The following is a 24458-nucleotide window of genomic DNA, read 5'->3' as shown; positions in this document are numbered from 1 at the left end:
CTTAGGCTCATCATGACAATGAACATGGCAACATAGCCGGTTTCCTTCACATCCCTCCCAAACCCCTGTACCATAATGCCAATAAAACACATAGGTTGCTATGGCCGCCTCCTATAACATTGATAAATACAGCCTGGTTGTTTCCTAGTTTGCCACCTTTTTTTTTTTTAATAGACAGATATAACCGTTTAGAGGGTTAGCACACTTTCTTCTTTTATCTGGAGTCGTGCAGGCTCAGTGATGCATTCGGTAAGTTCAAAATGACATCCCTGGTGAAACACAGGTTCCTGAAAACCCGCCCCATGAGGTGCCTCCTGGCCCTGTCCGAGCTTCCTCCAGCACCCTCCTCACGGCAAACCACCTCGATACTGCAACGCCTTTTGCTGCTCACGGTGCCCGTGAAGCTCCTTCAACTGCCTCTTGGCCGTGTGTAGCCTCAGAAACAGGGAAAGGCTCTTCCACCTGCCGGGGAGAGGTGCGAGGCCTCGCGGCTCGTACCCCTCCGGCTCTGCGAGGCCCCCCCCACGGGGGCTACAACCCAGCCCCCGAGCCGAAGACCCCTTCCCCCGGGGACGAAGGCGGATTTCAACCCTCCGCCGCCCCTCCCGGAGCGCGGGGTGCAGCGGGGACTCGTCAGCGCCGCAGCCGGGCCCCAGAGGCCTCCGCGGGGCCGCTGCCGGAGGCCGTTGCCTGGCGACGCCGGCGCGTTCCCGCAGCGGCCGGGCCGCAGCATGGCGGAGCCCGCCGGGCCGCCGCTCCCCGCCTCGGGCCCGCAGCCCCCGCCGGCCTCTTTCTTCGGGGCCGTGGCGCCGGGCAACCCGGTGGTAGACAGCTTCGAGGCCGAGCTGCGGGACGTCCTGGGCTTCCTGCGGCGGCTGGGCGGCGCGGGGGAGGCCAAGCCGCAGCAGCACGACCTGCACCGCCGCGGGTAGGGGCTGCGCCGCCGCCCCCTTGTCGCCCCCTTGTCGCCACCCGCGCCGGGAGCCACTTGCCGTTCCTGCCTGCCCTTTCTTCACACCGCCCCCCCCCCCCCCCCCCTCCCTCAACCGCTCCCCTCTTTCTTCGCTCTCCTCCTCCTCCGCAGCCCCTTCCCCTCGCCCGCCCCGCGGGGGCTTTCCGCGCTGCCCACCCCGCGGCTCTCGGCCTGCCCTGCCCTTCCCAGCCCGCCGGGCGCCCCCGCGGCGCCCTCCTCGCCCCTTCCCGGCTCCCTCCTCACGCCACATCCTGCAGGCCGGGGAGCCCCTTCCTTCCCTCTCCCCCTGGCCTGGGAGCTCGCCGGGAGGTTGTTCACCTGGGGCAGCTTCTCCAGTAGTGTGCCAACTCCCCGGCAATCCGTTCCCCCCCCCCCCCCGTTTTTTTTTTAAAAAAATTAAAACACTCCAAAATCTGAACACCTTCTTTTTTCAGTACTTCCTAGAAGTTAATGCTTTAGGGAAAAAGCACAAGGTGGTGTGGAAGTTGGCAGCATCACTGTTGGCTATATCAGAGCTGCCTGAGCTTTCTGGTAGGAAAATCCCTTCCCAGTGCTGGAGCAGCTGGCAGCCCACCAGCATGTGCTGCTGCGTGAATACTTGTGGGCGAATACTTGTGGGCACGTACATGCCTTTAAAAGATGCGCTTGCAGTGGGGCTACATGAGGATAACGCCACACAGCTCTTTTTGTGCATATGTCTATGTCTACGTCGGTATATTTTTATACCCATAGATGCAGGCAGAGCATATGGCAAGTATAATTGTGCATATTTGTTTGCTCGCATACATGCATATCTGTGGGTATGCATAAATCTAGATTTTGTAATGCACTTAAGACAGAGCAACTGGAATCAGTGTATGATTCATAGCGCTTGCATATGTCTTTTAGAGACTGTGCATTTCTCATGTAGCTCTCCCTCCTGCATGTAGGTATGTTATGAGATAAGAGTTCAACTGCTTCTTTCAAGGTAAATTTTCTGTCGTTATTATCTGAGCAGTGTTCTATTCTAAATTTACAGGTCTTTAACATTAAAAAAAGCAAGTTTCCCAGGTTATAAAAATTTCATACAAAACCAGCTCAGGAGTTAGATTGCAAGGTGGCTAGCTTATCACTTAGGTGCAGCTTCTACCCTTACGTGTTTCACTCAATACTTTCCTAGATGTAGACAACAAATGACTGTTCTCTAAAGGATCTGTATATATTTTCAGGAGGTACTCAGATTCTGCAGCCTGGCATTTGTCTGCACTGGAGATCTTTGCTTTTGTAAGCTATCTGGATTTCTAATTTGTTTACGTGGCATGTTCATCTCCAGGTCTAGGCCTAGATCTATCATGCAGGTATCAGCCTCCAGGCTTTTGCCTCTAGTGTTTTGAATCTCATTATGTTGGCTTTTTATGTTGCTTCAGCGGCTGATTTCAGTGCCTTGCTATTTTTAATCCTTTCTGTGGCTTCAGACCTTTTTTTGATTTAGCTGGTCTGTATTCTTACTTTGAAAGTTATCCCCTCTAGGAACATCACTCAGCTGCTTCGGACACCACCAAAATTGCTGATAATGAACACGTTCATTGTATCTTTTACACATTTCATTGTATCATCTGGTTGGGAGTCGGGTGTACTGAATCTGAACTGTTTGCAATGTCATGCCAAGTTGCCAGTTTTTGTGAACAGTGTGTCCAAGTCACTTTACACTCTGGAATATTTTGACCTGAGTAGGCTGTCTTATTCAACCTGGTATCTGTGACCCATGTCCACACATAACTCAGTTAGCATGAGGGCATTTTCTCATCCAAAAAATTCTGCAGCGTATATCATGAAGATGAGAGCTAACGCTACATGGGTCTTGATTCCAGAAGTCACTGGTAGTGGTGAACCACACCAAAATTCCAGGGCATTGAGAACATTGTGTAACACGAAGCTCTGCATCCTTTGTCATTCTTCCTTTGTATAAGGGCAGTACAGAGGTAGAAGACTGGAATTCTGATTATTAGCATATGTTCAGGCAGCTGGCAAAGTCATGAGTACTTATTTGTGATTGTGAAATTTCAAGGTTTTTTCTCCCTGCCTCTCATTGTTCGATAACTTAAAATTGGAGCATGTGCTGCTTGCAGAACCAGCTGTAGTCTAGTTGTTCCTAAGAATTTCTGAAGGTAATGGCTATTACAGATGCTTTCCTAAATGCTTTAAAGACTTCTTGCTGTGTCATTTGTCAAGCTACTTTTCCTGGGATGGGTTGAGATCAAAGTGATCTTGTTATTCGAGGAGCAAGAAAACCAGCTTCCACATGGCAAGCATGTTCATTTTAGAAAAATAAAATTGTCAGCTTCATTCCTCCAATGCTGTCAGCCTTTGGGATTGGTAAGTCAACAGTAAGGCCATAATTTAGGCACTTACAATGTTCTAATGTAAGAAACAAAAATTACTGAGGACCTGCCCTGTACTAGAAGCAGGAATCTTTTTAATCAGACTTTTAGCCCAGAAGTGTAGCCATGTGGGCCTTACCCTGTGCACACTATTATGGGTTGACCTTAGGGAAAGTTTTTTATTATTCGTAGAGTGGTTGGAAATGAAGAAACTTCACCTCTGAGTCCAATAGCCCAGTATTTTTTTAAGAATTCCCTTGCTTAGCTTGTTATTATGGTGTCCTGCACCCTGTTTAAAGGAAAGGGCGATGAGCTGTTCGGGAAGTGTCTCACTCTCCTCCTGTGAGAGACCTCCTGGTCTGTGTAGAAGAAAAATTCCTGTGTCATAAACTCACTTGTAGTTACCCATGGCGTTGTAGCAGATACAGTTTACCTTGATCTTCCCATTGAAGTTGGAAGTCAGGTCAGATTTGTCACTACTTGACTAAACTAATGTATTACAGATTTGTTTCTCATTTATTGCATCTAAGAATCTCCTGTGTTAATACGAACATTCAAAACAAAAAATGAAGATGACCTTCAACTGGGGACTTTCCAGCGGACAATCTTAAAGAAATTAGATAGTCTCACCTTCCAGAGCTTTATCCACGGTCCTTCTTACTATCGGTTACTTCACAGCCTTACAACCTGATAATTATCTTTTATTTTTGTCCTTCTTTCTCCCCGCTCCCTGCTCCCCCTCCCTCCTCTCCACCCCAGCAGTATCCATCAAACCTCTTGGACTCTGCAGTGCTTTTCCTAAGCTTCTTCCTTTGATAGTCCAAGGCAACTCTGCTCAAATGCCTGACAGATTCCTTGACTTTGGAGGCTTTTTGCAGATTTGTCCCTGCTAACTGGAGTGGGATACTTCTCTCAGTATAAGAAGTCATTAACCACCCAGGCTGTTAATCGGTTATGGATGGACCAGGAGGGACTCATTCCCCATTTGGAAGGTGCTCTTCATTACACTGGTCTATGGTTTGCTTAAAAAACATAATGCCTTAGAACACTTTATTCAGATTGTTGCTTTTGGCCTACTTTGTGCTGTTACTGCATTTTTCCTTTAGGATACACCTCTAGAATGTCCTACTTATTTCTTTGCTGCTTACTTTCAGGAACTAAGAACTGTGCTGTGATGATACTTTTAGAAAAAAAGGATTATGACTTTTGTAATTCTTTGGTTTAAAGATCATTTTTACAGGTTTCCCATACAGCCGTCTGTTTCACCTTGAAATGTGAAGGTGGCTTGCAGCTTTCTGTGTGGAAAAAATGATGTTACTTGTTGTGCCTTTTTTTTTTTTTTTTTTTTTTTTGTTATTGGGAGTCTTGTTATAAGATGAAATGAAGAGCTGTCTGGGAGACTGAGAAGGATTCCAAGTTCCTGAATGCCAGAAAACAGTTTAAGAAATTGTCTTGCATTCTAGTCTACCATCCCTGTCTTAAGAGGTTGAAAAGTTCCAGTTACCTCACACCAGTAAGCATAAGGTTTACATGTGAGAATTCAGCTAGAAGGTGGTTTTCAAACATTAATTCCTCTCTTTTCAGTTGTTTTACTTCCCCATAAAGTGTTACCTATGAATAATTTAGCTGTTGCAGTTTCACAAGGCACTCTTTGCTGAGGCTTCTATACAAGTGATTTGTTAAGAGAATAAATGTAAGAGATGCCTGCTACCGTGAACGCTGTCAATGCTATTAATAATTAGGTAACAGGATTCTTTTCTGAAAAATCCTTGTGCTTATTATCAGTCTGTCTGATCGATTATTATTTTACAGTTTGAATATATCTTTCTTAAAGAAGTCTAGGATGGGAAAGTTGAACACATGAGGGCACTAACCCGTCGAACCGCAGTCAGTAGGGACTATAATACTGGCATGGTGTAGTCAGTTCCTCTGTAGAGGAGGCAAACTGCTTAGAGCCAGTTAGTGTTTGTGGGAGGCTTGCTGGTTCAGCCAAATAAGTAATTTGTTACACAAAGTAATCCTTGATGACAACTGTGGCTAGAATAACAGGCAGGGGCAACAGAAGGAGCATTGCAACTATTGCCATAAAATCCTTTCTATTTTAACAAATGTGTCGTTTGTGTCTCTGTGAATCCTACCCTTTATGATTTGAAATTCCCGAACATTTCATGCCAAATGCAGTTCATGCTAGAGGCTTTCTAATGACTTCCTTCTTTTGTGATTCATGGTATAGCTCTATATATTATAGCTCTGTGGTTTGTTTCATGGCTATCAGTTCCCAAGTTTTTGACATGTATTGTTATTTTGGGATCTTTTTTCCTGCTCTTAGTATTTGAAGTTTCCAGTCCAATACTTGCTGTGAGCTGTAATTCATTAAATTTCTTTAAAATATCAAATTGTTTCTTTAAACAGAACCTCTCAAATGTTAGCTGAAAGGTGAGACAGATTTTCCGCTTGTGACCATGTTTGAACAATGCAAGGAGATTAATACAGTGACATTTTAATAAGAATTTACACAGGAGAAAATTCATCCTATTTTAAATGTGTGATAAAAACTAGTGACAGAAATGAAACCCAGAAATGTCCTTGGCTGCCTTTTAAATCCAGTTTTAATGATCAGTTGTTTTGAAATATGTAGAGGTTCAAATAGGTTTGGAAGAAAGGAGCTTTCACAGTTTGAAGTTTTCCTGATTTGTTTACTTGTTATGACAGGTCTACTGCCAGATTAATCTGAAACCTTTTCTCCTATATCTTTTTTAGAGCAAATACTTTGTTTAATATTTGGATCAAATATAAGCCTCGACTGCCAGAGTGGTATTACAATGAAAAACTTCTGAAAGCTGGTGATTCCCTTGCTCAGATCAAAGTAAGTCACATGAAAACAGAAAAGGCTCACGCAGTCTTTGTTTCATTATGTTTCTATGTTACTTTAATTTTTAATCCTATTTTACTGGAAGCTATTTAGAAAGTAGCAAAAACTTTTACAAATAATTCCAGTGAGAGTTGGTGGCTTGTGTCACTTGCTCTCATTATTGTAAAATTGCCCTGATTTTTTGATATATTTTCTATATCTGTATCTTCTGTACACCCATCACCTTTTTGAACACCCCAAAATCTTTCAGCACAGTAGAGTACAATATCTGACTGTAGATGCTGCTTAAGTACAAATTGACAGTGATAGAGCAATGGTGGTTTGTTTCACTGAAATGTCAACTCGGTGCTCAGTTAACCAAATTTGAGTGTAAAGAATTATCAGGAGAGGAACAGAGAACAAAAACCAGAGCGCAGTTACACATTATACAACTGTATGCATCGATGATGCTCCTGCATCTTGAATTCTGTGTGCACTTCTGGTCTCCTCAAAAAAGGTAAATCACAACTGAAAAAGATCCAGGAGCTAGATTGCTGAAGACTTTGAGAGTGTTTGGGGGATGTTTCATTACATGATAACTATTTTTATACTCTTAACCTGGTCATCTGTTACTGGCTGCTGTTGTAGATGGGATACTGGGCTAGTAGCTATTGGTCTGACTCAGTAAGGCTGGTTTTATGTTGTGTTCTCAGATAATTGTCCTTTGCGTCTGCTGGGAAAAAGGCCCTCAAAGGTGTGCCACTTATTACGTCAGTGATATTTGTGTCAGAAGATCATTTTGTAAAATCTGGGGCTTTCAAGGGTAATTACTAAGCAACACGCAGAAGCAGCTCAAATATGTACAGCTGAAAGCTACTTGCAAGTCATTCCTTTTAGGACTGAAGAAGGATCTGTGATCCCGAGTGATGGAGTTACGAAGCAGAAATACTGATGGATTACAGAATTATAGGTTAATTTATTGTAAAGGTTCAGTACTTGAAAAGTTGCTTGAGAGAATACATTTAAAGTTTATAGAGAATTAGCATAATTTAGAGTAAGGGACAGCTCATAGATGCTATCTGCTTAGTACGATTTTGTGTTTTTAATGATCCATCAGTGGATTTTTCTACCTTTTGCCACGGACATATTAGAAGATATTTAGTTGGTCATTAATACTTTCCTAGCTGAAAACTCTGGCTATTTAGTCTGTCTGTGTTATGAACCAGTCAAGTGTACATTTTAACGATGTCCTTTAGTCTTTCAGGCCTATTTTGGACACAGATTTTGGATATTAGTCTTCTAAAAAGTTGATTGTAATAGACAAATCATATATAGCACAAAAGTTCGTGAAAGTCTGTATTAGTAGAATTCTTCCATGCATTTGGAAAGGTTTCTGTAACTTCTACTTAATTTTTGAACAAAATGGGAATAAAAAAATTAGGTTGAACGAAGTCTGTATTTTTTTCAGAATGGGAGTATTAAATTTTAATTTCCCCCCATCCTGGAAAGAAAAACAGGTAACTGACACTGTGTTTAAATTGAAAATTGTTTTTAAGAACAATCTATTGACTCTTGCATTAGGAAAGCAATTAAATGCCAACTGTCACCCATATGCACCCTTTTTCATCCTCTGCAGCATATGACACTGATAGTTTCCCTCTTTTCTGCCAGAAAAAAAGAGGGCATAATTGGAACTGTACCAAGATAGGTTGAGGGGCCATCTTTTCGAGGAACATATCCAGTGAAACTATCCTTCCACTATCATGTCCTTCACTTATGGAATCCAGCGAGGATAAATGCTATTCATGCTGTTTATGGAAAGCATATGTATTGGCTACTAGACGAGCTTTTCCGCAGACCACGGCAAAGGTATTGAGTGTCATGCAGATGTTATCCTTCACTGCATCTGCCCTAAAGAATTCTGCAAAAGTGGCATGTCTCCTGAATAAAGAACAGCAAGCTGAAGCTGAACTTCAGCAGCACTCAACAGTCACTGATGGATTGAAGAAGGCATATAGAAGAGTTCTATAACTGTGGAGCCATTATAACTGAAGGTATAGGCTCATGGTGCAGGTTTAGGAATACTCACAGAAATTCTTAAGCTTGAATTACTGCATTTGTTAACAGCCACTTCATTGCCTAGGCAATTCCATTCATGTTTTCTTCATATTCATGTTTTCCTAAGTTTTCATAGCTTCTGGGCCCCAGGAATTGCTTGGAATATTACATGAAGCTTTTAGTACTTGGGAGCTGCTGCTCTCACAGCGCAGTGTACTCAGTAGGGTTATTTCAAATACATCAAACCCTGCTCTCTGTACTTTATATTGGCTTCCTGTAGCAAAACTCAAGTGTACTAATTTGGTCATTATGTTCAAGGTGCCTGATGACCCGGCCCTAGATTGCCTAAAAATAATCTAGAATTCTGGGTAAAGACTTCTGCTTGCAGCTTCAGTCCTCTTGCGTAATGTGGTTTTCTACAGTAAAGGTGAAGTTATCGATGTCGTTGAAAAGGTTGTTTTGCTGGCCAGCCTAAAACTTTGAAATGAACTGTCTTTGGAACTCCCGTTTTTAAGTGCATCTCTTTGACTCCACAAACTTAGCTTTCATTTAATCAATGTTTTCCCCTGGAGAAAAAAAAAAAGAAAGAAAAAAACATGAGATGGATGTTAGCTACAAATTTTGATGCATTACTGGAAAGATGAATGTGGTGTAACACCGAGTTCTGTGATAGGTAGGGTAGAGCCTATTCCATAAGTACCCCTCTTGACTCCTAGTTGAAAACTACTGCTGATTATTTTAAATTTTAATCTGCCTTTATGTTATGTAGTACTTAATAATGTGAAGTCTTTAAAAATGAATAACTGAATATGAGTAGTCAATGGGTAAGCACCAACTTAACTTTCTGTCCTCCTGCTATTTTTTAAATGCCTTCTCACTTTAAATTCCTTCCTATTATACATCTGCTATGTATCTTTTAGGACACACCTAAATTCATTTTGTCATATATCTGGAAATTAGTTAGTCCATTAGTCATTGTCCTGATCAGTACTGACTAAGTTTTTGCCCCTCCCTCTCTGCCTGTATCTGCCTGTTATCTCTGTCATACATAGATATTTTAAACTGGGAGACAAATAACCTTTTTGCTATATATCAGTAACTAGTTTAATGATGTTCTGATCCATGACTGGTTTCTAAGAGTTATCACAGCCTGAATATATGTATTAGATTACACAAGTGACCGACTGCCCGTAGCTGTCCATGGAAAGCAGAATTTTCTATGTACGGCCGCTGCTTTCATGCAGCAAAGAGGACAGCGGGGCCATGTGAATGAGACTCCTCAGATGATCAAATATTTAGGGTACATGTCACTGTGGTGGTAGGAATTTATGTTGAAAAAAGTGAGTGCAAGGAAATGCTTTTGAATTTTCTGTGATTAAACATTAAAGGAACATTTTTACGAATACAAATTAATTGCTTTTTTCCCCCGGAATTTATCACGACTGGTGTGGTGTGCTAGAATTAGTGAGGTTGGTAGAGAAACCTCTAAATAATCTTTGCTGCAGGAAGTGGTGGAGGTGAGTCAGTGAATGGCACTTCCACATCTGAGTCAGAGCTGAACTATAGTCTCAGCATGATGCTAGAGTGGTTCAACATGCTGCTGGGGAGCTCTGTTTTGAATGAGACATAAAGCAACATCCTGTTTGTTAACAGCTCTTAAAGACCCAGGGGCAATTTCTGGTCTGTTAATGCTGATTTCTTGGCCATATGTAAATTCCGGTTGTCGCTTACTTCATTCTTTTTTAGTGCATCTCATTCTTCCTTTTCTCTTCCTTTCTGCTTTTATAAAAAAGGGGCTTTGACATCAGGGAGACAAGGGAGAGAAATGTGATAATGTCTGTGTACTGTTTATAAAGTACTTTTCTCAGTAGTCTGGTATTATTATCACTACTGTTGCAGAGCTGCGGGACATTCCAGGAACACTTTGAGTTTATTACATTTGTTCAGGATCATACTTTACGATTGTTGTCTGATATGCCATATTTATGATTAAAATAAACAGAAACTCCCAAACCACAAGGTCTTCTTTTAAGTACTTGAACCTTTCATATGCTGAGTGTTCACATTAGAAATTACATTGCTGAATTTTTGTGTGAAACTTTAGTGTTTTACTTCCAGCTGCTCTTTCACATTGATACTTTTTTCACATAAAGGTAATAAAAAATAGCACGTTTTATAGAAATATACAAACTATAAAAAGTACTTATTATTTGTTCTTCAGGAATATAAGTTAGCACTTCTACAGTGCTATGGAAGATACCTTCAGCAATTTGTTTCTGTAAACCTTGATGATATCACAGATGACGTGCATCGATTTAAATCCATCTTTTTTCCAAATGGTTTCAGAGACAAAAATGCGGCACTTACGGTAGGTTATTTGGGTTTTTTTTTTTTTTGTCAAAGACATTCACAGATTCAAAATAAGTAGCCTATTTTATCCTCCACAAATGTACTTCATATTAATTAAATATTAATACTAACTAATCTTTAATAGTTTGTCAATAGAGATTGTATTGAGATTTAACAGTCACATGTGTGGTATGAACTCCAGAGTTGGTGTACGTTTTTAAGAGGATATGAGTGCTTATGCTTTTGTGGCTTAAGCCAACCACTATCAGTTTAGCATTAAAAAGGCAATTTTCTCTGAATAGGTTATTCTGTAACTGTCTACAGCAGTTTTTGCTCTGAAATAGTTGCTATTAACCACTGTTAGAACCAGGATCTGGGCAGAACTTTATAACTGTCCTGAAATTGTTCTAGAAATTTCTGTACCGTGTGATCTAAGAACTGGGCAGAGTGCAAGAGAATTAAAACATTGTACTGTAATTTGTGCCACAAATGTGCAAATATACTACATGTAAAAAACCCTCATGACACAGTAAAAAGCAGCATTGCATTGCTCTCAGTAGCTTATTTGCTCACTGTGAACAAAAGAGACAGAATGCTGTATAGTTTTGTGAGTGCTCTAAGCTCTGGGTAGCTCAGTGACCTCAAGAGTATGTTGGCGTCCTTCTGTGTTAATTGCTTATAGAGGTAGGGGTTTGCAATTTATCATTTGTTATCCATGGAAGAAAGTGCTTCTGTAGGTGGGGAAATGCTAACTGCATGTTAGATTTTACCTTAAGCAGTTCTTTGCTGAGAAGGTCTATTTTCAGTACAAGGTGGATATTTTGAAGTAAACTAATGCAAGTTATTCTGTGATCAAGAACAACAAAAGGAAACCATAGGCATCCCGTGTGTATTGAGCTAAACAAATTCATATTCCTCTAGTCAGTTAGATTGTAAATAGGTGTTTAGTAAGGAGAAAAAAGCAGACAGTTTGCTTAAAAGCTAGAAGCAGATGTCATGATAGAGGAGATACTCTGTTTATATATATTTTTTTTGTTTTTCAAACATAGTTCAGCTTCCTAGAGAGAGTATGATCAAAGACTATGTTAATCCATTGTATTTGTTTATTTATTTATTTATTTTTAAAATGCTTTGTAAATAAATTTGAAATTCCAGAGATGGTTTCTCCTGCTTTCTGTATGTCTGCCTAGATCTTGAACCAATCCTAGTGCCAGATGTTATCATGAGTCTGTACTAAAATGCCTGTTCTATAAATTGGACTTTGAGATATAAATTGGACACTGAGATATCCCTAAATTTTCAGATATGGACTTTAGTTTGACAGTGATCTCCACATTTGGAAACAACTAATGTTAATGTGTCAAATGATTACATCTAAAGGCTTTATATGTAATTTTTTTTGGCCAGATTTCTGTGGCTAGTTTTTGTTTTTGTAATGTAACAGAGAGGAAATCATAGAAATGGAGTTCCAGGTCTTGAAACTTCCAGTTCCAGTGAATTAACTGCAAAATTAATATAATTTCAAATATTATGTTAGCAGGCTTCTGAGAGGTTGATAGGTACTGACTGGCCATGTCCCACTTAGCTTATTTTCTCACATGCTGATTTGTTCAGATGATACTGTACTCCAGACAAGACCAAGATCACATTATGTTAGGTATTACAAGGAAGAGAGGGAACAATGCATCTACAGAAGACAAAAGTAACGGATGAGACTGAGAAATAGATCTGTGATACAGATGGAGAAGTGCAGAAAATTTCAGACTTGCCTTAATTTGCAGAGGACATCTACAGAGACGATTAAAGCCAGATTCTTTGATTATCAGTTTAATGCCTCATTCATCCTTTCTCCCTGTGCCCCTTTCAGAAGCCCTAGTGCTCTAGGTGCATTTCCACACAGTGCAAGCTGACTCAGGCTAATGGTACAGCAACCTTAAAGCTTTAGCACTTTCTCCATATTCTAATGCTCATTTCAATGCCACACTGATTTTTTTTTTCTGGTATGCTTGGTTTTTGGTACTCACCATTTTGTTGTACTTTGCTGATGTGAAACTGACGTGTACGCCTATTTTAACAGTATATAATAATTCTATATATGTTCCATGTGTTTTAGCTCCATGCTTTGCAACAGAGAAATGTTTGCCTTTATCAGATGGTTTGCAGCAGTGACAGCAATCTCCAGAATCAAGAGTCCCTGCAGACTTGTTTCAACGTCTTGTCCTCATTACGACTCACTATGCAAGTGGCTCTACCTCAGGAGAATTTGTGTTGGCTTATCTACAATGGTACCCCAGGCTTTTCATTTCTATTTCTTTGCTAAGCAAACCTGTGGAGGAAACTTTCTACATATTCTTTAGGGTCAACCTAAGGGTCATGAATAAATCTCTAGTTAGTCTTCTATCACAGTAGGTTTTTTAATTTTTTTTTTTTTTTTTCTAAAACAAGGGATTTTTAAATTGAAGTTTCTACATAGTGTGCCTTTTTCAGGTGGACTGTTGTAAAAGTAATAGCTTTTTCATCGTAGCTGTGGTTAGAGTGTACTAATAAAATGAAATCTAACAGCATAATAAGGGCATTTTTTGAGTGAAACCTAATTAAAAAAACCCTCAAGATTTTTTTATCAATCAAATGTTTGTGTTAATGAGTTTGGTTTGGTGTTTTCTTTTGAAAAGGGGATTGCAGATCTAAGAGTAGAAAATAATTTTCTGACATTATGTCTTTGATTTTTTAAATGATCTTAAGGCTAGGGTTAATAATACAACTATTGTGAAAAATACCATATGACATTTAAGGATTTGAATATCTGTATATGATTTTAGTGTACTACTTATAAATGTTTGAATTAGGAAAAAAATGAGGAAAAATTGGAACTTCTGTGAACTGAGAATGGTGTATCAAGATTTTTATTTCAAGAACAACAGGTATTTTTGTTTTGAAAGGCAATGTTATTTAGTTACAAGTCAAAAGACTATTATTAATTTGTTCTACTATGGTCAGTTGTCGCAGTATTAATTGAGGAGATAGTGTGTTTTTAATTTAATTTTGGAAAATTTATTTTCTCCAAGCCATAATTGGTCAAAATTTTTATCCTTTTGTTTTGTTGTGACTGCTACTGACCTCAGTCACTACTTTTGAGGTGTGGTTTTTTGTTTGTCTGTTCCTATGGGAGAAAAATTAAAATTAAAATATGATCACCTGCCATTCTTAAGTCCCACTATCAGTGTGTGGGTCAAGCCTAGCAAATAATCTAATGTAATTAGAAGTAGGCGATAACTCAGATTTTCCCTAGTTCCTGAGCATTTTTCTGCAATTTCTGGTGATAGATTTTGTGTCTCATTACACATTTGACTGATACAAAGAAATCTTCCTAATGCTTGCTCCATTCTTGCTTATTGGGATAATAACACCCTTCTAGCTATGACAGTTGACATTGTGATGCCTCCCGCTGCCACAGTGTCCCTTTCTGAACATTCGTACAGACAGAATAATAGACATTTTTTTTTTTCCCCAGAACTGCAATATCTTTTCCACATCTAGGGCTGATTTTTTAAAAGCAATTTTGTGACATAGCCTAAATTAGGGAAATTTTTGACAGGATTTTATTTGTAAGTCACTTTGATGCTTTTGAAAACTGTAGTCACAATCAATTTTCTTCATTTCACTTATCATACTTAATATCATATAATAGTGGTGTTGTCTGCCAGGACAGTGCCATGACAGACTAAAAGAATCATGTAAGGTAAGGTCTGTAAGGAGAGGTAATGCTTTTTTAAAAAAGGCTTGCATTTGGGGATAAAAATAAGATTATTCTCTCTATCAATTACTTAATAAAAATTTGATATAGTATATCTTTAAGTTTTCATTCTTAAATTGTGTAGGTATTTTGGAAGCTAACATCTCCCAAGAATTTAATGGCTTCATCTTCTCTAATTTAAAAGTAGTTATATAGAAAAGTCGTTAGTTTTATTTTTCATTCTCTGGAAATAACAACCCAGATATTAAGAAAAAGTTTCAGTTGGTTAGCATAACAAATTTAATGTGGGATTATAGAACTTACCTGTTTCTTATTTATTTTAATTTATTTTTGCAGGTACTATTCATATTTACACCATATGCAGACATTTGATGATGATAGGTCAATCTCCTAAGGTATGGCAAAATAAACAGAGACATTTGAAAAATTTATAGAAGATTGGAAAATGCACCTGTATTTTGCATAACGCTGTACCCTGACTTTTCTATTTCATTGTCATTGCCAAGAGTAACACTTTGTCACAAGGGAATAAAATGTTGAATGGCTAATTTCTAAGCCCTCATGCCTTCATGACTCTGCTCCTTCCTCAGGTGTGGAATGGAGCCCAGCATAGTGTCTTGCTGGTCTTTGAGATGGGATGTGTTAGACTGTTTCAGGGGGTTCTGGATGCTTTTTTTTGGACGACTATATCAAGTCCCAAGGACTGGTCTTTTGTTTCTTAAACATGTGGAAATGTACTGACACCTAGTGGCTAGGTTTTTAGCTGTAAATATTTAATAAAAATTACCTGGCCTTTCCCCGCCTGCCTTTTTCTTTTTAACGGTGAATATAATCTTTGTTTGTCTTAGCTTTACTTTTTACTCCTAAAACTTGAACAGAGCCTGACTCAGCCTTTATCCAGTATATTTTCTTATCTGTTGGCTATATTAATCTTTCATTGAGCAGGAAAGATTTTTTTCTCTTTGAACATTTTTTATTGAAGTCAGACATTATTTAGCACCTCCTTTCATGTATTCAGGCATTTGCTATACAGGAAACAGAAGAATCGATCGTAGGTATTTCAGATTCTTTAAATTCAGACAAAAAGAAAATCTGTATATTGACTTATTTTAGGACTAAGGTTGTGCATATTTTGTGTACCTCTGGGAACAGCTGATCCAAAGAAAATATGAGGGGAAGATATTGTTCAATCAATTTAGTAGGGCTGATTCTTAAAATTAGACTGCTGCAATGACTGTATTGGCCCTAAAGGTAAGAGCTGATAGTGTAGTTCCATGGTTGTAAATTAATCTAAGCACAGGCTGTCACCAAAGAAGGCATACTCCATTGCATCACAAATAAACTGGCTGATCTAGCTGCAAACTAACTTAGAAAAAACTAGAGCTGACATGAAGGAGAGGAATAACTCTCAAGATAAGAGCAGATGAGAGAGAAGGGCAGGACCTCTGTCATGGTGGCAAGGCTATAGTGAACTGGAGTGGTTAAGGTAGCTTGGAGGCTAAAATATGTTTGACAACAGTTTCAGATGGGAAAAACCCAATAATATGCAGGAGGAATGCTCTGTAGACAATAAAACCTGTTAAAATTAATACAGTTTTTGTGATTTTTTTTCCCTCTCTTTTAATTTGTCCTACCAGGTGAGGATAAGTCTTTCTTGTGTCCTTTAGTAATAGGACGTATGCTTATACAGGTTAAAATGCATTCAGTTTGAAACTGGATTTCTCCAATACAGGTGCTGGAATACTTACTGTGGGCCAGTATATGTATGGAATCATCCGTTCCGCTCTTATCCATACATTATTTGACGTGGAGAACCACCCTATATACTGCAGTTTCTCAGTGTTACTTTGATGGCCAAGCCAGCATTCATGGAGAGGTATCCTGATTTACCATATGTAGCATTTCAAATGCAATGAAACGGGAAATAAATATTTATTTAAATATTTCTGCTTATAGTCAGATAGTGTGTATTTAGAGTTTTGCCCATATTCCAAAATTTAGCTGCAAAGTAGAGATGTGTTTCCACATGTAAATGTGTAATCAATTCAAAGTTAAATGCAGTAGTACTTTGTAATATAAACATAGTCATAGACTTCTAGCATTAAGTAGTGGCCAGCCCCCATGCATATATGCAAAAGGTATTTTGCTAAGGTTTTCTTTTCAATTGTTGTTCATGACCTGGCTTTCATTGCAGCTCTTTGCAGTTGTCTGAATTCAAGAATGATATGATTCTAAAATTAAATACCGACATCCAGAATATGAAAACAGAGTATAATTTATTTTTTTTTTTAAAATACATTGGACAGGTCTTTGCTCGCCGTGGTCTAATTAAAGTTGATGAACTGAAGCAATTAGAAAATACCAGTTCTTTGCTGGAAAATTCAGAGACAAAAAAGATTTTTCGAGAGGCCACTCTAAAGGTATCATTCTGCAATTCATTATAAACAGGTAGAGTAGTTACAGTCTCTACAGACAGAACACGTAACACCGTTGCTAACTTACTTTTTTCTTTGTGTCAGATGTCAGTAATGATTTTCAAGAGGGCAGTATATGAATCGAGAAGAAAGCCGAAAAGCTACTTACGACCTAAGATACGGGTTAGCCTGAAAGAAGCACAACACGTAAGTCTAACATTTCATAATGCTCTTCTTTTTGTTTACTATTTGCATGTGATTAATATGTAATGTAATTCTGCTTAATACACGCTATTCACAAGAAGAAAGTTTTCCTCTTTTAGTTTCATAGTTAACATAATTTATTAATAAAACTCAGAACAAACTTGAAAGGAAGGAAGATGTAATTACTACTTTAGAAAATACTGATTTTTCTAGCATTCTTTCCTTTAGCAATTATGTTAGCAATAAAAATAAGAGAAATCTTGTTCAAATTCATACCAAGTGTATGGGAGTCCTGAGTTTGCCCTGCTGTGTTAAATTACTGTGAAGATAAAGGGGTACTTTGAAAAAAAGCTACCTTTAAGGTCATCAGGTCCATCTGCACTGCAGAACTCTCTTGAGAGATTGTTTTTGAAGGTCACTTTCTCTTCTGCAAAATCCAATGAATTAGAGAAAGGCATCCAGGATACAAAGTTGACTTTTAAGGAAGTAAAGAAGTTCCTCGAATTTCACTCTTTCCTTGTGTTCTTCTTTCAGCCAGTGTCAAAAATGAGTGATCCATTGGGATGATAGTTATAAATAATCAAAGAAAATGCTTTTTTTTTTGTGTGTGAGTGCATTGTCCCTTTTTTCGTCAGCATATAGACTTTAGTATATCAAACTTCAGTAGTTAAGTTTATGCCATTATGCTACAATGTGGGTTTATAATGTTTATGCATCTAACTTAGATTGTATAGATCATTTTTGGTCATAGGTCAATAGGTCTTTTGTATTCGAGACCTTTCCTAGATGTAGGACTGCACAGATAGAATAGAAAGTTCTCACTTTGATTTCACTGTGCCAAAGAGGATACTTCTGAGTGGTTATTCCCTTTGTGATGGACAGATGGTTGTTTTGCTTTTCTACTGTTTTCAACTGTGATTTAAATAAATTTAATTCCTGCAGTATTCCATAGGAAGCTGTTGAGGAGCGACTAAAAATACTAACCAGCAAGCTCTCAAAATCACACTCTCTTACTGAGTAATATTGCCTGCTCATTGGGATGCTTTGCACCCGTGTAAGCAAAAGTTCATGATCTCTTTGCACTGTGACACTCTCTTGTGATAAAAAGCATTATTCTGTGGAATGTTGTTAGCTGATGGTGATATAAATACAGATGGTTTGATTTTACAGAGTAAAATATTTTGTTTTGCAAACACTGCATTATGAAGAATTATTGTTATTGCACTATCATAGGAGTAAAGATGTTGGTTGCATGGGACCTCTGGAAGCCGTTTAGTCCAGCCTCTGACCTGAAACATGACTTTTGCCAATGATATATCAAATCAGCTGTGGCTTTGTCTTCTAAAACTTCAATGAAGGATATTTCCTAGTCAATCTAGATAACCTCTTCCAGTACTGCACTAACCTCCTAATTAACATACTTTTCCTAATGTCCAATCTGCAAGTTGTCCCTGATGCTTTCAGAGTCATGTGAATTGAAGTCGTCTAGTCCAGCCCCACAAAGTTGAAACTGTGGGCATTACTCCTTGTTATACAATCTGTTTCTACTCAGAAGAGTTTGGCTTCTTCAACTAGATTTAGAGATCCCTTCCAACCCAATACATTCTATGATTCTGTGATAAGTAGTTGTGGGCAGCTATTAGGTCACCCGTTAGCCTCCGCTTTGCCAGAAAAACTTAGGCTTCCTCAACTATTTTACATTTTATGCCCCTAATCATCTTGGTAAACCTTCACGAGACACTGTCCTGTTTCTTAGCATCATTCTCACACAGAGAAGCCCAAAAGTGGACATAGTACTCTAGGTGGAGCCTCATGAGTTCCAAGTAAGGGAAGAAAATGTGCTGTACACTTCTCCTAGTGTAACCCAGTCTGAAGTTTGCCTATATGACAAGAGGACAGTGCTGGCTCAAGTTTAACAACCAGGTCTTTTTTGGCAGTGCTGCTACTCTGATAGTTGGTTTCTAGTCCGTACAAATGCGTTCCTCCCCAGATGCAGAGATTGGCACTTCTGCCAGTAGAACTTCTATCTCAAATTTCTCAAGGTCTCCTTGGACTGAAATTCCATCATCCTTTAGTTCTCATGATATAGGTATAGAACCATTACCTATGTACCTCATAATAGAATGGCAAAGTTGATGAATCTCTTTGCACTTTTTTGAAAGACAAAAGCAAAGAGATACTACAAAGTGACAACTTCTTTGCCACAGTTTATCTGATGCTAGAACAGACTGAAACATTCAGAGCTGAACGAATTGGATTTTTTTGTTCATAATTATCTAGTTTGTTCATAAAATACTTCAGAAAAAACTAAATAATTTGAAATAAGAATGGCGTATTTTCTGTCTTAAATAATTTTTTAATATTGATATAATTTTTATTCAATAATTTCTTTGCCATTATTCTATATTATGTTGTATTTTTAAAAGAAAATTGGCTGTATTAGACTTACCAGAAGCAACTGAAATTGCTCAGTTGAACCGCTTATGCTTAACAGAAAAATTATGATGAATTTATACCAATATGTTATAGATGCGATCTGCTTGCATTGAACACTTCTGTCACGTAAGTTATTCATCAAACCTTTTAAAAGATAATCTGATACTTCAGTTTCAAATCATTGACTTGAATCATAATTAATATTTAGCAGCTGTGTAGACAGCACAATCGATCCATTCCAAACCTCACTTACTGGAAATTTCTCCTTATCCAAGATGAGGCCCAAACCTCAGCATGTTCAAATATATGTGGTTTGCACATATAAATGTACCGGTCAACTTTCTTAAGGTCAGTTGATTCTGGAAGACTTAAGTACTTCTGGATGATGATCATCTAAAAGTCTTGCTGAACAATTAGGATGTTAGGAACTCAGCATGCTTTCAGATAGGGTGTTTGCTCATCAGGACATGTTGTGCTACTAGGGACCTATGTCTGTCACATAGCAGGAATCTCGTATACCTGATCTCTAGAAGCTTGAAAAATCTTCAGTAATTGATTTTGTTCTGCAGTGTCTGTTTGACTTTCTCACAAAACTGAACGCCTGAAGTTAACAACAGGTTTTTAGAACTTACACCATTCATAATTCCCCCACCAAAACTCTTTTGCTTCTAAAAATGTGCTAGTTTTCATTACCTTATTTAAGAAGGAATGATACTAAATTTTCATATTTGTTTCTGCATGCCTTTTGTAGTTTTACAAGACTTGTTGAATGATGTAAAATCTGAAAGCACTGTTTTAATCATTATTTCAGAATATTTTGCAGGTTTATTAAGTGTCAAGTAAATGCAAAAATATGGGACATTTATTTTTGCCTAATGTTTTGACTTTCAAAACAATTTCCTTTTTTAAATTGTAGAACACGTACAATGTAGTATAACAGGTAGAACTGTTATATTTAGAGCTCAGTCCAGCATGTTACAAAGCACATTGTGTTTGGACTAGCAAAGTATTAAAGCTCTTCCTTCTAGTATGTATGCAGTGGAATTTGTTTTTGTACTTAAATCATCTTGAAAAATGGAAACAAGCTGGTCTAATCTGTTTAGTTTGTTAGCTTTCACTTTGAGGTCCTTCTGCACCAGTGCAACATTTGTTTTCTAAACCTGACAAGACAATGCTTATGCAAAAATATTAGGAGTAGGAAATTACATGCCCATTCTGCTCTGCATTTTAACGAAGGTATTTAAACAATACCTGCAATTTGTGCTTAGCCTGTCTTGGAATATATGTAATATATTCCAAGATATGCAAGCTTTCTACTAGATTGGGCTCATAAAAACAAATCCGCAGTGTGGGGAAAAAGGTATATTGAATGCAATGACAAAAAAAAATAGAAAAAAAATTATAGTTTGATTTTTTTTTTTCCCTCCAGTCAGTGAGCATTATTATTTTAAAAAATGTTGAAAATTTGTCTTGGACTTGTTTTGCTATGAAAATGTGCATCACAGAATCACAAGGTGGTTGAGGTTGGAAGGGACCTCTGGGCGTCATCTGGTCCAACCCCTGCTCTAGCAGGACCACACAGAGCTGGTTGCCCAGGACCATGTCCAGTCGGCTTTTGAATATCTCCAAGGATGGAGACTCCACAACCTTTCTGGGCAACCTGTGCCAGTGCTCACCCTCACAGTGAAAAAGTGTTTCCTGATCTTTAGACAGAATCTCCTGTGTTTCAGTTTGTGCCCATTGCCTCTGGTCCTGTCAATGAGCACAACTAAAAAGAGCTTGGCTCTGTCTCCTTCGCACCCTCCCTTCGGGTGTTTACATGTATTGATGACATCTCAGCTGAGCCTTCTCTTTGCCAGGCTGCACAGTCCCATTGCTCTCAGCCTTTCCTCATAGGGCAGGTGCTCTGGTTTCTTAAACATCTCCGAGGCCCTTCGTTGGACTGTCTCCAGTATATCTATGCCTATCACTGTGGAGGCCAGAACTGGACACAATACTCCAGGTGTGGCCTCACCAGTAGAGGGGAAGGATCCCCTCCCTTGACCTTCTAGCAATACTTTGCCTAATGCAGCCCAGGGTACTGTGAGCCTTCTCTGCTGCAAGGGCACATTGCTGGCACATGTTCAACTTAGCGCCCACCAGGATGCCCAGGTCCTTTTCTGCCAAGCTGCTTTCCAGCCGGATGGCCCTCCCAGCATGTACTGGTGCATGGGTTTGTTTCTTCCCAGGTGCAGGACTTTGCACTTCTTGTGGAACATCATGAAGGTTCTATCAATGTGTTGAAGTCCCTCTGGATGGCAGCACAACCCTCTGGCATATCAGCTACTCCTCCCAGTTTTGTGTCATCTGCAAACTTGCTGAGGGTTATGGGAGACAGTTTCATAGGCCTTACTGAATTATAGGTAGACAACATCCACTGTTCTCCCCTAGTCTACCAGGCAAGTCATTTCAACATAGAAGTGTATCAAGTTGGTTAAGCATGACTTCCCGTTCGTGAATCTATGCTGACTACTTCTGACGGTTTTGTTGTCCTTCCTGTGCCTCAAAATGGTTTCCAGGATTAGCTGCTCCACCAGTATCCAATATAAACTAACTTTCGTGTTTACTTTTATTGTACTCCCAGCAGAAAAAGTTCTTCCTTCTTTGGAAAAGATAGATAATTATAGTATTGATAAGGCTCACTCATTATGTAAGCTATTTGAAATAAAAAATAACCCGTTAGCTTTAATACTCTAAATACTGACAGATATTGAACAGATCAGTCTTTTTTTCATCAGGTACATGTACCTGAGCTTGCTGTGAGTATTAATTTGGAAGCTAAAATAAGGGATGTGGATCCAGCAAAGCAAGAAGGAAATTCCAAAAATTTTGTCTAGTCAAATGTACATAGAAACCAGTCTAAAGTGCTTTTCTTTGGAAAAGTGCCAAATAAATAGAACTGAAATGTTGATGGATTATGAGCAACATTTTGTAGTACTGTATCTCTGATTTACTTTATGTCTGGTAGTGGTTTGGTAACCATGTAAACAGAACATTTATATAAAATTTTAAAATATTTTCTTATATAGATCTCTGATTTCTTAGCTGTCGATAGTGCAAATATATTTTTGTGTGTTCTGCCTTGTATTTTTATGTTACGCTGTTTGAAATGTGCAAGTGAGAGAATATAATAGTGTTTTGCTTTCACTGCTGTGCTGAGCATCCTAAACTTTCTCTGGTTTTCTGGAAAGTGTGTAGAACTTAGCTCGTTATGGTCAAGTCTGTTGTCATTATAAGGAGAGATCTGGGTGGCATTAAACTAAATGGCCTTAATATTCTCACTCATAATTTCTGTTGTATCGTTTTCTAAGTAAAATACCATGCATCAGTGTGTCTGGTTGCTATGAAATTATGGCACTTTTTAAGTACTATAGCCACTTAGCATGAGGCCTTTGAAGCATGAAATTCATAACAACAATATGTTTTACAGTATATTATTTTCTGTTTTAGATGTGTGCTTTGTGATGGAGAACCGTTTTGAAAGAAATCTTGCTTTATTGTAACTCAGTTTAGATATTACAAGGCTTACATTACCTTTTTTTACTCAGTTGCCATGGCCTCGCACTACTACCGAACGGCTGCTGTCAGAAATGTTTGATGGTGTTGCAGCTCAGTTCCTTGCCATCCTGGAAGCCCTGTCTGATAGCAGCAGGCATGTGTTGCGCCCTGCCCCACCTGTTCCTGATGAAATTGAAATTCGTGATGTCATTTCGGAGCTTTTATTTGCAGGCCTGGAAATCCTCTCAGGTAACAGCATAAAGGAGGAAAAAGAGTGTTGATGAGGAGGCCAGACCTCAATTTTATGATTTTTTTCTTTGCTAGAAAAGAAAGAACTTGCCTGAAGGCGTATATTTCGTTTATAACAATAGCACCTCTAAAAGCAGGCAATCTTTCTTATCTTCATAAAATTTAAGACAAAAATCTGGGTTGGTCTCTGTGGTCTATTATATCAGTAAAAATCTACAGTAATTTACACATATCTTTTCTGAATACAATGGAGTTCACTTTCTCATAGCAGCCTGTACGATGCTGTGCCTTGCATTTGTGGCTAAAACAGCGTTGGTAGCACAACAGTGTTTGGGCTGTTGCTGGGCAGTGCTTGCACAGCATCAAGGCTGTCTCTCCCACCTTCCTCCCGCAAAAAGGCCAGTTGGCTGGGGGTGGGCAGGAGGCTGGGAGAAGACATAGCTGGGACAGCTGACCTGGATTCATCAAACAGCTACTCCATACCATATGACATCATGCACAGCAACAAAACCTGGCGCTAAGGGAGAGGATGGGAGGATATTAGTGGTTACAGTGGTGCTCTTCCCAAGCAACTGCTACACATCCTGAGGCCCTGCTTTCCAGAGAGTGGCTGCATATCTGCTTGCCTATGGGAAATAGTAAATAAATTCATTTTTTTGCTTTGCTTGCACACACAGCTTTTGCTTTTCTTATTACACTGTCTTTATCTCAACCCATGAGTTTTTCCATATTATTTTCTCCCCACTGTGCTGTTGAGGAGGAGGAGTGAGAGAGCAGCTGGGTGGGGTCTGGAAGCCAGGCAAGGTTGACATACCATGGTGTTTCACTTTTTTATTTTTTTAATTATTCAAAAAAATCACACAAAAGTTAGATTTAAAAACTTAAGAAAAACACTTGATGATTCCTTCCAAACATTTTTTTGCTGGGCTCTGGACTGAATATAGCCATAGGTATAGAGATATTTTGTTAATAAAAAAATATATAGAGACTAAATACACTTCAGAATCATATTTTCTTGTTATGAATATTGGCTAATTGGAATATAGCAAGTCAAATACAATATAAACTGATTTAAAAAATTTTCTATATTATAGGTGGAGTGAGCAGTACTGATATTCAAAGAAGTCATTGCACTGATCGTTTTGGTATAATTAATGCATCATCAACTCTTCTGCAGTTGATTCTAACAGGTAAACTAGCTTTGAATTTTCAAAGGAATCTGTACACAGTGAGGCAAATGCTTGGTGAGCAGAATTCATTTTCATGTTAGTAG

The 24458-nt window shown here is 38.8% G+C and overlaps 1 protein-coding gene across 1 annotated transcript in view; it reads left to right on the top strand.

The window, feature by feature from the left end:
* Nucleotides 1–731: 731 nt before the first annotated feature.
* The window catches only part of CFAP54 (cilia and flagella associated protein 54), a 119634-nt gene continuing 95907 nt past the window's right edge, over nt 732–24458 (top strand). Inside the window, exons 1-10 of the mRNA XM_086461804.1 lie at nt 732–928; nt 6094–6199; nt 10464–10610; nt 12705–12876; nt 14682–14740; nt 16078–16221; nt 16652–16765; nt 16865–16966; nt 22987–23185; nt 24280–24375. Of these exons, the coding sequence (XP_086317930.1) occupies nt 732–928; nt 6094–6199; nt 10464–10610; nt 12705–12876; nt 14682–14740; nt 16078–16221; nt 16652–16765; nt 16865–16966; nt 22987–23185; nt 24280–24375 (1336 nt within the window). The remainder of the gene's footprint in view (nt 929–6093; nt 6200–10463; nt 10611–12704; nt 12877–14681; nt 14741–16077; nt 16222–16651; nt 16766–16864; nt 16967–22986; nt 23186–24279; nt 24376–24458) is intronic.

Source organism: Leptosomus discolor, chromosome 1, assembly GCF_034619465.1.
Source record: "Leptosomus discolor isolate bLepDis1 chromosome 1, bLepDis1.hap2, whole genome shotgun sequence".
Taxonomy (NCBI): domain Eukaryota; kingdom Metazoa; phylum Chordata; class Aves; order Leptosomiformes; family Leptosomidae; genus Leptosomus; species Leptosomus discolor.
Note: the sequence above shows the minus strand (reverse complement) of the source record. Positions and strands in the feature narration are given on the sequence as shown.